General features: G+C 39.0%; 1 protein-coding gene across 1 annotated transcript; it reads right to left on the reverse strand.

The window, feature by feature from the left end:
• Nucleotides 1-320: 320 nt before the first annotated feature.
• On the reverse strand, nt 321-9555 carry HENMT1 (HEN methyltransferase 1). The gene is made up of 7 exons (XM_021547067.2): nt 9478-9555; nt 8622-8750; nt 6994-7106; nt 5096-5230; nt 4512-4694; nt 2764-2941; nt 321-1264 (listed from the first exon to the last, which is right to left on the reverse strand). The coding sequence occupies exons 2-7, from the start codon at nt 8733-8735 to the stop codon at nt 872-874; spliced, it is 1116 nt and encodes a 371-aa protein (XP_021402742.1). The 5' UTR covers nt 8736-8750; nt 9478-9555; the 3' UTR covers nt 321-871.
• Nucleotides 9556-13418: the final 3863 nt, after the last annotated feature.

Genomic DNA, 13418 nt, shown 5'->3' on the forward strand with positions numbered 1-13418 from the left:
GGAAAATGTGTCATTTAGATCCCATTCTTTTTCTAATCTAGAAGGAAAATTTTAAATTCAGAACAATGATCAGAAGTGTCCTGTTCAACTATTCTGATCATAACCAAACAATAGATACCCACATTATTTCCCTTATATTCAGGATACTGCACTCTTTTGTTGGTGTTGGAGGGGTTTTTTTGGTGGTGTAGTGAGGTTTTGTTCTTGTTAAATGTTTTCCATCTACTCTATTTGGATTTTACAGTTTTGAACAAAAACTGCACATGAAAACACTGAAAATATTTCAGCTACTCCACAAATAGGTTAGCATTCACAATTACTGCAGTTCTTTACATTTTTTAATTTTTTTTTCAAAACCATAACAAATATGTCAGTTTCATAATTCAGCTGGAACAACATTTGGTTTTCATCAAGACTGAGTATGTACTCGTCTTGAAAAAGGCATATATAAATTTTATAGAAATTAAGAAAAAACTTGCCCTAAACTTATGTCTGACTCACATTATTCAGTACAACACAGTAGATGGCAAAACAAACTATCCTTGAAGCTAACAAGAGACTACCAGAAATAATCTAGTAATGACAGATACAATAAAGCAGTAGAAAGTCAACAGAAATATTTAATTTTCTTCTTGGGAAGGCATTATTTCCTTTTAGTCCCTGATACTCTACTTGAAACCCCTGTGAGTTACTGTTACCTTTGTCAGAAGCACTCACGCTCAATGAGAGGTGATGAGAGATACACACCACTGATGGAAGGTTAGAAATGATTTTGTGGTCTAGTTAGCATACAGAACATACCATTTGACAGCTTCTAAAAAAAAAAGCCCACTTTCATTACTTCTACTGAACTTTGTGTGAAAAATCTGATCTAATTCTCTTCATTTTCATGTTCAATATTGAATATCACAGCAGAACCATCACTGCTCAGTGTGACCTTGCCTGCAATAAGCTTGCATAATTTCTCAAAGGTACCACAAAGTCGATTCACTTTGGGAAAAGAAAATATTGTTTTGAGAGGTATGTGAACCTCATTGCCACTGACAAATGGTTCCATGTTTTTTTCAATAACCAGTTTTCCGAGATAGTCAGAAAAAGAGTCCATTGAAGCTTGGAATTTGGATTTTCTCTCAGGATCATCACTGTACTCACGTTTTGACATTAAACGGTGCTTAATGATTTGGGCTGTGAAAATAACTTCATTGATCACTGCATTCTGCAAGTACTTCTCATCTTTAAGACTTGGGTACACTGCTTTGAAGACCTTGACAATATACAAGAATACATAAAATGTTTATCGCTATCATAAGTTCAGATTTTAACATTTCCTTTCCAAAAAATCTGCTAAACGTGAACGTCATTTTTAATTCAATCCTGTTTTGCTAATTAAATAGTTTCAGGTAACCAAAACTAGGCAATATGAGCTGTTCTTCTTTATCACAACTACAATGGCAGTTAACTGAACTTAAACAAACACCCCAAAACCCAACAGGCTATACCTGCAAGCTACACTGTAGCTCAGACAAGGTAAAGTTCTGCAATTCTTTACCTTTTTTTAATAATTCTCTTACTTCTCACATTATGGAGTTCTGGGGACAGTTCTATAGTGATGGAGATTCTAAACTACTTCTGAATTGTTATCTGGAAACCAAGACTACAGCATGTCATTTATTGTTTTCAGAGTAAAACATTAAATATGTTCTCACAGCTGTAGGGAATGCTAAAAATAAGTTGTGACATCAAAATCTGTGAAACTGTAGTGTGTTCTACACTGAGCTATACTCCAAGGCAATTAAGGAAACTAAGCAAGCAATCTCATTCCTACCAAGTTACTAGGAAGTGCTTTTCACCAACATACTACCAAGGAAGTTCCTCTGTCTATAATTATTTCTTACTTTCCAATTACATCTTGAAATGTTGAATTATTCTTATAAATTAGTTACCTGATAAGAATTAATTTGATAAGAAACACACAAAATTAACACTCTTGTTTAATCTCAAAGGATATCCATGTCAAAACTCTCTCCAAAATGACCCTATAACAGGAGCTAATGAAAGAAATTTCTAGTACATGTCCATCACCTAGATGTATTTCCAAGTCTGGTGAGCATTAAAGAGCACTTCATTAATCTATTATGGGCAATAGATGACAGGCGACATTTCACATGCATAGAAAGCTCCAATACAGAAATTACAAATGTTTTTTAGCTTGGAAGCCATAAAAATAAAACCATAACACCACTTTACGTTTCAATTCAGCCCACAAGTCATTTGAAGATACTTATATACTTTTACACAAAGAACTGAAATATTAGAGTATGTTCACTGAAAGAAATAATTTAACAGCTTATAAAATTGAATAAAACCCCAACAGTGTACTTATTTTTGCACTGTTACTTCATGTCAGCTCTGAAAAAAGTTTGATTTATACCACATGGCATTTAGTAAGAAATAGTGTTTTAAAATTTTTATGTGTCTGAAAAATCTGGGTCATTGCCAACAGCCACATACTAAATAAATTTAATGACTAGAGGAAAAATATCTGGCAGAAAGGAAAAATTTCATTCCAAGGATAACAGTATCTTAAGATAAGAATTATCATCAATATTGTTATTTAGCAATTACCCTAGATGTTTAAGACCTTTGTACAAGTGAAAACACAAAGAATGAGACTGTCTTGCTCAGACTGTCAGCAGTATTTCCTGCTAACATAGACAACTTTACTCTTTATTCATACCTCAAAAGGAAGAAAATAATACTTACTGTTTTGTAAACTGCTTCCATGGGTTTCTCAGCCTGAAGAGATTCACCAGTTTGAGGATATTTTCTAACAAACACACCTATTTGGGTACAAAACCCAACCTTCTCCATTCCTGTTGGTGGGTGCCCGACACCAGTAAATTCCACTGAATAATCATAGCATCTAGCAGTCTCTAGAGCCCTAAGAAAGACCAATTATTCCAATTATATGAAATATTTATCTTTCCATGTGATAAAGATCCATTCTTAAGGAGACTCAAGACTATAAGGCTGCAAAGGCTTGAACATAATTTCTCTAATAATACTCCCAATACCTGAAGGTAAGTACTGTCACCTCTTGTTGTACCAGAGCTGTAAGATGCCTACCATAGTCTGAATCATTCAGTATCATTAGTAATTTAGCCATCCAAACATTACTGTTTCTTCTACAATATGTGCATAGAATGTTAATGCTCACAGTTGCTTAGTCACCAACCTGAAGTCAGCTAAAAACTGATTTTCAAGAACAAGATTATTTGAGAAGAACCCATAAAAAACATACACACCTCTAAACCACAGGAGACCAGTTAATAAAGAAAGTGTTGTTTGCTGTAAATATAGAAAGACAAAAATCTACCTAATCAAGGTTACAACAGTGTATATAATATCTAAATGAAAAGTATCTTGCAGTACATCAGCCAGGTGAACAAATGGGGCAGGGAACCAAAACCGCGTTACCTACCTGCATCATTCTCCATGGAAAAGAAGAAAACTAAATTAAATATCTCATGTATTTTAGAGAATAAAGTAATATTTCTGTTTCACAACACAAAGGCTTTCTCATGTTTACAGCTCAAAAAGCCCCCACATTTCTTCAGTGTTACCAATATTTTAAATTCACATCTATCTGAAAGCAAAATCTAAATGTACTTGAAGTCAGAAATTTTCTCTAAGGAATTCTAAGGTAGCTAATTACAGGCAGGTTTTAGTATCATTATGTAGGGAAAAATACATGCTTTCAGCTTTGCAAAACTATTTACTGAAAAATCACTGGATACTTTAAAGTGTATGGTAGAAACAACATAGTTTAAGGGGAAAAATGTCCAGGATAGATACAGCAAGAGGTGGCTACTGAGGTATGGCATTCTTTACTGTACCATGTATTTTCTTCCACAACTGCTTGACAGTTGAATGTTATCAGAGCATTCCATTTTGTCTTTCTTTTCTCGTATCTCCTGATATTAAGGGTAAGATAGATCTCATGTAACCCTGTCATGTGCATATGATTTGCATTAAATCCTTCATTGTGCCACGATCCATTAAACTATCCTTTGTTCAACGTGCCCCACTGCTGTCATTATCTGATAAATCTGCTAGCATTCTCTTACTGAGTGCTTTCATTACACACCACATAAAGCAAGCACGTCTTTGATTTTAGGAAGAAGCAGGGTATTATGCAAAGATATTAACTGATACCTTACATTTCAACTGTGTTAATTGTAATAAGGATATATATAGAGTAAATAAAAGTTTTAAATCTTTTTTGTAGAGCGGTAAAAGCCAATTTAACCATCATCATAAAATACAAAATTTACAGAATATGCTTACCTGCTCTCAACAGCAAAGAAACCACCAAATCAGGAGGTGACACTTCACTGACAGCAAACCACATAAATTAACCACTCTGAAAATGCACAGCCATTCATTTCTCACACTACTAGGCACTCAGAGCTGCATCATATGCACCCAGTATATGACGTTCAGTACTTTACCAGCTTTGAAACTGTGCTTGGCTCCACTCAAATTTGTGGTCTGGATGCCTGTATAACATCACTCTTGGAAGCAAAGAGTTAAATTCAGAATTTGGAGTGCTGATCACAACTATGCTTGGAGCCATGAAACCAAACACCACTTCAGGAAATTTCTTCAGCTCTGATTCTTCCAGGTGTTCTATTCTGAAAAGAATAAGTTGATGTTTGTGTTTAAAAACACACTACTATAATTTTAACAACTAGTCAAAAGAACCCCAAACCCATATGTGTAACTTGTAATTTTATACCTATCTCAGTGCAATATGAGCACTGGCACTGTGGCCAAGTGGCAGCACATGGGACTTTGAGCAAATCTCCTCCTCTTGCATTTTGTACTTTTTCATCAGTATCCTCTTCCTGCCATAAGCACTACCTGAATTACTTAGTATGGTTAATTTGAACAAAAGTTAGAAGCCACACTTCTACTTTTCTAATTCTACTCTTCTGCTTGAAAGGTTTGATGAAGCCTGTTTGGAGCATGGACAAAATTCCAAACTGAACTCTAATGGACTTAAAAAACCATTTTGTATTGTCCTCATACTCACAGTTCAATACATGTCACCAAGTCAAAACCAAGCATGCAAGGATCTTTGTGGGCAACTGAACCATGATGCAAGGTAACAGTTAGGGATCTTTCAGATGGTTGTAAATAATCAACAGGAAGAGGAGACAATGTATGCCTACAAAAGTATTAAAAATATGATGTTACAGGAAGGACCTTAAGACAGGATAAACAGTGCATGAAAAACTAGCTAATATCCTGCATAGATACCTCATAATTTTCAAGAAGATTAACTACTTCACATGGATATAAAAAAGCCCATGCAATACAAACATTTCTTCTAACTACCTACAATAGGACAGAAAGAGCAGAAGTTAATCCAGAAACTATCCTTCGTGTTTACAAAAGTTTCCATTATACCCTCAAGTCACTTGGGAAGCCACTTGTAAATTCTGATAATAGTTCAATTCCAGATACACAGTAAGTCTGGTTTAGACAAGCTTCATATGGTTTTGGGGGGAGTTCTCAGCAAGCGTATTACCTATTTCTTCCAAGTAAAATACACTGAGAAACCAAAGTACATGTGCAAATTTCATTCTGCAGTACAGCATTAGACAAAACACACAATAAATTTTACATATAAAAGGTTACTTCTCTTCATTCTTCAGAAAAAGCAAAAGATAACATCAGCATCAAGATCCTAAATATTCACTGAAACTGTGTTGAACTGCTTTCAATAAATCTACATTCATCCATTGGACCAACACTTCAAAGATCACAAAACTCTCATTTTAGAGAGGTTCTAAACCAGACACCACACACTGAACTAACCTTCCTACATCAAAATGATAAACAAATCCCCACCTTGGTGACTAAAGTTCCATGTACATTTCAAAAAGATCAAAACTGATCTTTCTGAAGACAATAATGTCACGTATAAGCATACATAGATATTCCTAACACCATTCATTATTGCCTTTACAAATGATATTTCTCAGATGTGCACCCCCCTGAAGGCCTCTACATGTCCCAGACCTTTGGCTACATTAGGTGATGTTATGGCCACCTACAGCCTAGTAGTCCCAAGGCACAGATCCAGTGGAACTAACAATGACAGAGTCCTTCATTTGCCAAGCTGCTACTTCTGCAGTTACTCTAACTTTGAAAGCCTCTACAGGAAATGCTGCACCATGCTAATTGTATTTGGTTTGCATGGCAAGGTGACCAGGAGGCCATAGAAGAGGCTTCTCCATGCTGCAGCAGGCTCCTGGCAGCAAACTCTGGAGAAAGGAGCCCACATTGGAGCAGCTTGGCTGGCAGGACTTGTGACCCAGTGAGGCACCCATGCTGGAGCTGGCTGCTCCTGCAGGACTGCACCCTGTGGAAAGGGACCCGGGCTGGAGCAGTTCATGAAGAACTGCAGCCCATGGGAAGGACCCATGCTGGAGAAGTTCATGAAAGTCTGTCTCCTCCATGGGAAGACCACACGCTGGAGCAGAGGAAGGACTTCTATCCCTGAGGAGGGAGCAGCAGCAGAAATAACATGTAATGAACCGACTATAATCCCCATTCCTCATCTCTCTACAACACTGCAGGAGAGAAGGTAGAGAAATGGCAATAAAGTTAAACCCATGAATGAGTGAAAGGTAGGGAGAAATTTGCTTTACTTCTTATTATCCTACCTGATCATAAATTCAATTAATGATTGATTATAATAATAAATTCCCCAAGTCAAGTCTGGTTTGCCCATGATGGTAACTGATGAGTGATCTCTCCCTGCCCTTCATATCATGAATATGTTGTTTTATTTTCTCTCTCTGTCCAGCCAAGGAGGGGGAATGATAGAGCAGCTTTTGGTGAGCTCCTGGCTCCAGCCAGGGCCAACTCACCACACTACTAGGTCAAGACAAACACAAACCTCAAAACAATAGATGAGCTTACATTTTCTCTTTCATTACATTTGCACAGATATCTAGCCCAGCTAACACTTCAATGCAACTGCAGAATTTCAACATCCAGAGAAGGCGGCAGTCAGCACATCCTAAATCTGCCACCTGTAAATTAGATATTAAAAAAATGTGTAAATGCTATACAGTTCTAAGAAATTTCAGAGAGTTGCATAAAATTAAAATTCCATACTTATCAAAATAACTTTGTAATTATAAAGTATTTCAAAATCATAACTAAAATTTACAGCTATAAGCAAGTAGGATAGATGCAGATTTGAAAATTCTTTTTAAAAATGTATATGAAGAGCCTGCAAGATTTTAAAAAATAATTAACCTTTTGTTACTTCAGCTATAAACATGTAGGACATCCCACTGCCTCAGGAGAATGTCTTCCACATGAGTAACAGTAAAGTATGATTTTAAGTACAAAAGCTGCAGCAATTTTCATATTCACCACTGCTTTTCACTGGGCTGTTCTCCCTCCAAAACACTTGAGAACAGGCTCACCAGCAGCCAAGTTAGCAGCAAAGAATCTGCATAACACAAGTTTACAGGCTCAGTCTAAAATTTAAGTGGGGAACTCTGGGATATTCAAACCATGAAGTCAAATAATAGATATTCTTTTCTGTAAGCTAAAGAGATAGTTGAGTATGTAAACCAACTCCCACTGTTCTTTCTCAGGCTCAGTCAAGGTTGAAGCACACTGCTGTTCCCCATGTGAGAATTCGGAGTTGTTTCTATCCAGTTTATCTACTGCCTGTGTAAACAGAAAGTTCACCCCCCAGTCCTTCCACATCCTAAATCAGAAAATTCAAACTTTAAAGACAGATGCAACATTGGTGAATATGTTCTATGTTTGAAAGGATATTACACTGCCATGGCATCATAGACTGGATTAGAATTTTATTAGCTACCAGAAGTATGATTACATAAGTAATGCAGGTGCACCAGTTTCTTGCATGCCCCCAAAGATATTAAAATCAGTTTACAGGTTAAACACTGCAGACTTAAGAAGATCTTTTTGGGAATGACATGGAGAGGACACATTAGAAGAGAGCAAATACTACAGAATGTTACTGAAACTAACTTTTCACAGTGATTAGCAAAACAAAAGTTCTGGTATACTGGGGGGACATGGGTGACAATACAGGTAGAGGGTCACAAGATGTTAAGAAAGTGGAGATGAGTTAGCCTCACATAATCCTCACACTCTCAGTTCACTTCTCATCTGAGACTGTCCATGCAAATGATGAGATAAACTTGATATACTACACAGAACTAACAGCTCTGGAAAGCAAAACCCAACTATGAGGAAAACAATTTGAACCAAATTCCACAGTGTTAGATTAAAAACAGAATGCCCACTACATTCAAAAACAGTCTTAAGGTATTTCTCTTGTTTAAATATTCTCCTCTTCCTGTCAAGTAACATTATTTTTATGCACCCCTGAAAAACAACATATCACAAGGTATCTGCTAAGGCCATTCAGTTTAACCAGTTCCTTCACTACGATTGTTCGGTAATTAGGTCAACAGGTTATTTATGCATTTTGTCTTCCTGAGATGCCAAGTGCCAACTTACTTTCAAGTTTATAACCTAAAGAGACAAAACATACCAACCTTCTTAGGTTTGTATTTCTCCACTAAATCTTTAACAAACTGGTAGCGTTGTTTGTACAAAGGAGGTTCAAATTTAATGATTTGCGTAATCTCTTCTTGAAAGTTCTTATCCATAGTATTCTGGGACCCCTAAAATAAAAAGTTAACTCTTATTTTCTGAAGCACTTCATAACATACCCAGTTACAAAGCTTGTTGTGTGTTTGAATCCCAGTTAAGCAGGTGCAGACCTGTTCTATTCAAAGAATGACAGAAACATCGGGATTAGCACAATTAGACTGTTCTCTCCACATGCAATTATGTAAATAACCTTATAAAAACGACTATAAACCATATACAAATCTAAAAAAGAAAATTTCATAATCTGTCACTCTCCATCCAGCACACCTGGACAGAGACCAAAACCAAACACTAGAACCAAACGCATCTAGGGCAAACTTGATTACTCTACGAGGTCTCTTACACACAAATAAAAACATGTATTTGTGTATATATATGCACAAAAGCCGACTCGGTGCTCAGGCCAGTGCCCCGCCGCCTCAGGAGTTAAGCGGCCTGCTGGACTCCCCTCAGCAGCGCCCGCGTGAGGGGCCACCCGCGGCAACGCCCGAGCCCCGGCGGAGCCCCGAGCCCGGCGGAGCCCCGGCGGAGCCCCGAGCCCGGCGGAGCCCCGGCGGAGCCCCGAGCCCGGCGGAGAGCCGAGCCCGGCGGAGCCCCGGCGGAGCCCCGAGCCCCGGCGGAGCCCCGAGCCCCGGCGGAGCCCCGAGCCCGGCGGAGCCCCGAGCCCCGACAGCCATTGCCGCCCGGCCCGGCCACCCCCTGCCCCTTGCCGGGGCTTCCCCGCGGTTCCCGCTCCACCTTCTCTCCCACAGCGAGCTCCCGCCTGGCACAAGCGCTGGCCCCACGGGCGCGGAAGCCCCGGGGAGCGCCGGGAGCTCCAACTGACCGCCCCCAGTGCGGGGGCTGTTCCCTAAAGCGCTTCTGTGGGAGAGCATAAATCGGCACCAAGGCCCATCCCAGGGCCCACCTGTTGTACTGATCCGTGCCAGCCTCCCTCGCTGTAATTAAAAGGCGATTGGCGGCGGCGAGCAGTGTCCCTACTTTTTTACATTAAACCCCAAAAATCTCGCCACTCACGCACGTTCCTTGCGGTGCTGCTGTGTCTAAAGCCGTGTTTCCCCCGCCGCAGAGGGAAAACGCGCTGCTGAGCTGGTTGCCATATGCAGTGAACTAGGCCTGGCTGGGGGAGTGCGGTAGAGAGCACAAACACCCAAAATCGACGTCTTTTGCAGGGTTTCATTAAGTATTTTCCACGCAAATTGTCTCTCAGTGAGCAGGCAGCTGCATAGCTGCACACTGAAAGTAGAAAGGAAAGTGTGGCTCTAAATGCCTCATTTCTTCTGTAAGGGCATGCAAAGTGTTTGTTAATCACAGGGCAGGGCTGTTATTAATAAAGACAGTGTAGGCCTGGGACCTAGAAGGAGGTAGCACTCTGGTGGCAGTGAGGAAAAGGCTAGCTAAGTCAGATCACTCAGTGCCCTTCCAAGATTTCAGAATATTCTAGAAATGTATATGCTGACTCTGGGCTAACATTTTAAGTTTTGTGGCCTAGACTGAACACAGTTACTCTTTTTGGCTGTTGAGTAATTGTTTAACCCTGAACTATCACTTAGTACTTACATCTCAACTAGATAATTCTATAAATTCTGCCCAGTGTTTTTTTTACCTCAGAGAAAGGTTTATTAATAGAAGTCTTTTACATACCAGCTTCCAATTCTATGGATTCTAGTATCTTGTGAAAGTCTAATTATAAGTCAGTATAATGGATTCTTTAGAACAACAACAACAAAAAAATACAGAGAAGAGTAGTAAAGTTTACAGTAAAATTAAATTAATAACACATTGTAAATTCACACAATGTTCTAATAGTTTGTAAGAATTCACCCCGAGATGTAACACTGTAAGTAAAACTTTCAGAATTATCACCTGTTGTGTAATTCTCCATTACGAACAACATAATTACAGAGATATCCTTTCTGATTACTCCAATAATGACATTGGATTGGAGATCTAATCTTTGGAAGATTGGCAACATGAAAGAGATGGTGAGCACTATTTGCAGTTTTGAACTGGAAAATCTGCTTTGACTCCAGGAGGTCTGATCTATTGCTGAACAAAGTATTGAAAAATTCTTCTGATTTTTCTCCATTAAATCAAAGGTTTTTTTAATAATTATCTCACTGAAAAAAAAAATTCTTTGATTTAATCTAGTTGTGGTTAAAATTTTTGTTTTGGTTTGGTTTTCCTTTGTGCAGTCATACATATATCTACATAACAGTCTCAAGGCATCATAGAATAATTTATGTTGGAAGGGACCTTTAGAGGTTACGTAGCGCACCCCCTACTTAAAGGAGATCCAACTCAATGAGGTTACTTGGAAACTTCAGTTCCAAGGCAATTTTCACATCACAGTCTGTAATTTCAAACTGAATACTCAAGTTGTGTTAGCTCAATATGCCACAAATCAAGCAGGTTTTTTTTAGAGAAGCCTGTTACTTTTGCACCCTACATAAAGCAACAAATTATATGACTATACTGGAATAAAAGCATCTCACAATATAAAGTAATGAATCAAGAAATCCTAAACTGCTGATATTTCCTTCAGAAACTGGAATGAGAAAGACAACTGTATACAATTCCAGTACTTTCCCCATAAAGTTTCAGTGTATATAATTAAATCTGATAGCAAAAGAAACTTAATGCAGCACTGCTGCCAGAAGACACTAGTCCATATTGATATTTGACAGGAATATCCATACAGCAATACTGCTTAATCTCTAATTCAAGAGCTAATAACCAGTCCTCTCAGCCTAAATTCAGAGGATGTTTAGTGAAGTACTAGTCTTTTTCTCCCCAGCTTCAATTAACAGATTTGGCCCATTTTAAAAAATTAAGAATTAATCTGTGTGAATGAGAAGTGAAGCTGCTGTTACACACAAATTACATTCTTCTTGCTCTTTTATAATTACAGTTTCTTGCCACTTGAAGTGAGAACCACCTTGTTTTGAGGTTCTTTGGTTTGGTTTTTGGTTTGGTTTTGTTTTTCTTTTTGGCTGTAATCTATAAAAACCAGTTTAGATGCCTGAGGGAAGAAAATCTAATTTGGAGCAAATGGATTCATAGGTTGCAACTACATGAGAGGTTTGAGCATCACCACCAAAGTGTAAAAGAAGTATAAAAACATGATCTTATAGAGAGTAAAAAATACTGAGGTTTGGAACATATTTGGCTAAGTATTCCAACAGGAAAAGGTAAATGCACAGAAACACAATTAGGGCAATAGAAACTATAACAGAAGTATTGGCTGTCTTGAAGCAGTTGCACAATAAAAATTAAGCAAGTGCTCCAAACAACAATAACAAAACCACTCACGATCAAAGAAAAGTTACTACTCTAGCTTACTACCACCAGAACAAGATCACTTTCTTGGAATTAGTTTTTGTGATTTGTTCTCTGATTTGATATAAGATTGTTAAATGGGTATTTACTGCATCAATATGGTAGAGCAAGTAATGAAGATTTTGTGAACGTCTTTGGAAATCAGCCAAGATGAGAAGAAGACACCAAAAGAAGACTGGTGGTTATTTCTGGAAAAGAGAAGTGAAAAGCCTCGATAGCAGAACAGGCAGCTTAGAGAAACTGTTAGCTGCCAGGGCCCTGATAACACTTTTCTGCTATAGTAAAAGCTCTAAGGTACTTGAAGGGCCAGGGTAATGACAATAAACTGTTCCTCAGTGTTTCAATGTGTAATGAAGAATGAAGGTATTTTTATGGTACTTCCAAGAGTATTTATCTCCTCTTTTCTAAATTAGCTTTAGCAGAGATGGTATCCCCAGAGACAATTTTATACCAGCTTCTCCCTGCACCTGTTTCTTGATGCACTGAGCAATAGCGAGCCCTTCTGTGTTCAACTGAACATACTCTGGCACATTATACCGAGCTTGCAGTCATTTCACTGAACTTTCAGTTAATTTTTGCACAGTCATTTGATGTTTAGAATATTTTGGCAATTCTTCTAAATTACTCTGTCTCTTTTTTGTGCTTCAGGTTTAAAGACTGACACCAAAGTATGTAGCTGGTTCTATTGGGTTTGGTATTTTTCTGCTTTTGCAGGCAAAACCAGAGAATTTTCTCTCTCCTTTTAGTAATTGTATGTAGACAGTGTTTCTCTCTTAGCTGTTTAACCTAATTCTGCTTGTTCCAAGTCTGTATGTAGGACTACAAGTTTCAGAAAGAGCTGTTGAGCTGGAATTGAGCAGCAGGGAACAGTTACTGTTTTCTGGGTGGCTGACGGGGTTCTCAGAAGCTGCTCAGCCAGGTCCTGCATACAGCAGTGGGCCTCGTACCCAGCACTGGCATCAAGTGAACAGGCTGGGCCGTGCCCTAGCATCGCCCTCCGGGACCACAGCACACTGAACGTGCCCAGCGTTTCTTCCTTTCCCCTTCCCCAGTAGGGAAGCTGTGGATGCCCCATCCCTTCAAGCCCAGGCTGGATGGGGCTTGAAGCAGCCTGGTCTAAGGGAAGGCGTCCCTGCCCATGGCAGGCGGCTGGAACCAGATGGATGGTCTTCCCTTCCCACCCAAGTTATTCGGCGACTTCTTTGCTTCTCCACTGCTGCGGAGGCAGAAGCGGCCATCGCCAGCTATGCCGTGGCCTCATTACCAACAACAAGGGACCGAGGGGACCAGTTTTCAACTTTGTTAAACCCGGGGTTTAATTTACTGAACTCCGTGTGACG

This window comes from Lonchura striata, chromosome 9 (genome assembly GCF_046129695.1).
Source record: "Lonchura striata isolate bLonStr1 chromosome 9, bLonStr1.mat, whole genome shotgun sequence".
Lineage (NCBI taxonomy): Eukaryota > Metazoa > Chordata > Aves > Passeriformes > Estrildidae > Lonchura > Lonchura striata.

Coding starts and splice junctions, on each gene's coding strand:
- HENMT1 (XM_021547067.2), bottom strand. CDS start 8,735: ATGGATAAGAACTTTCAAGAAGAGATTACGCAAATCATTAAATTTGAA. Junction 7,107..8,621: donor AGAAATACAAACCTAAGAAG/GTTGGTATGTTT, acceptor TCTAATTTACAG/GTGGCAGATTTAGGATGTGC. Junction 4,695..5,095: donor TTGGTGACATGTATTGAACT/GTGAGTATGAGG, acceptor TATTCTTTTCAG/AATAGAACACCTGGAAGAAT.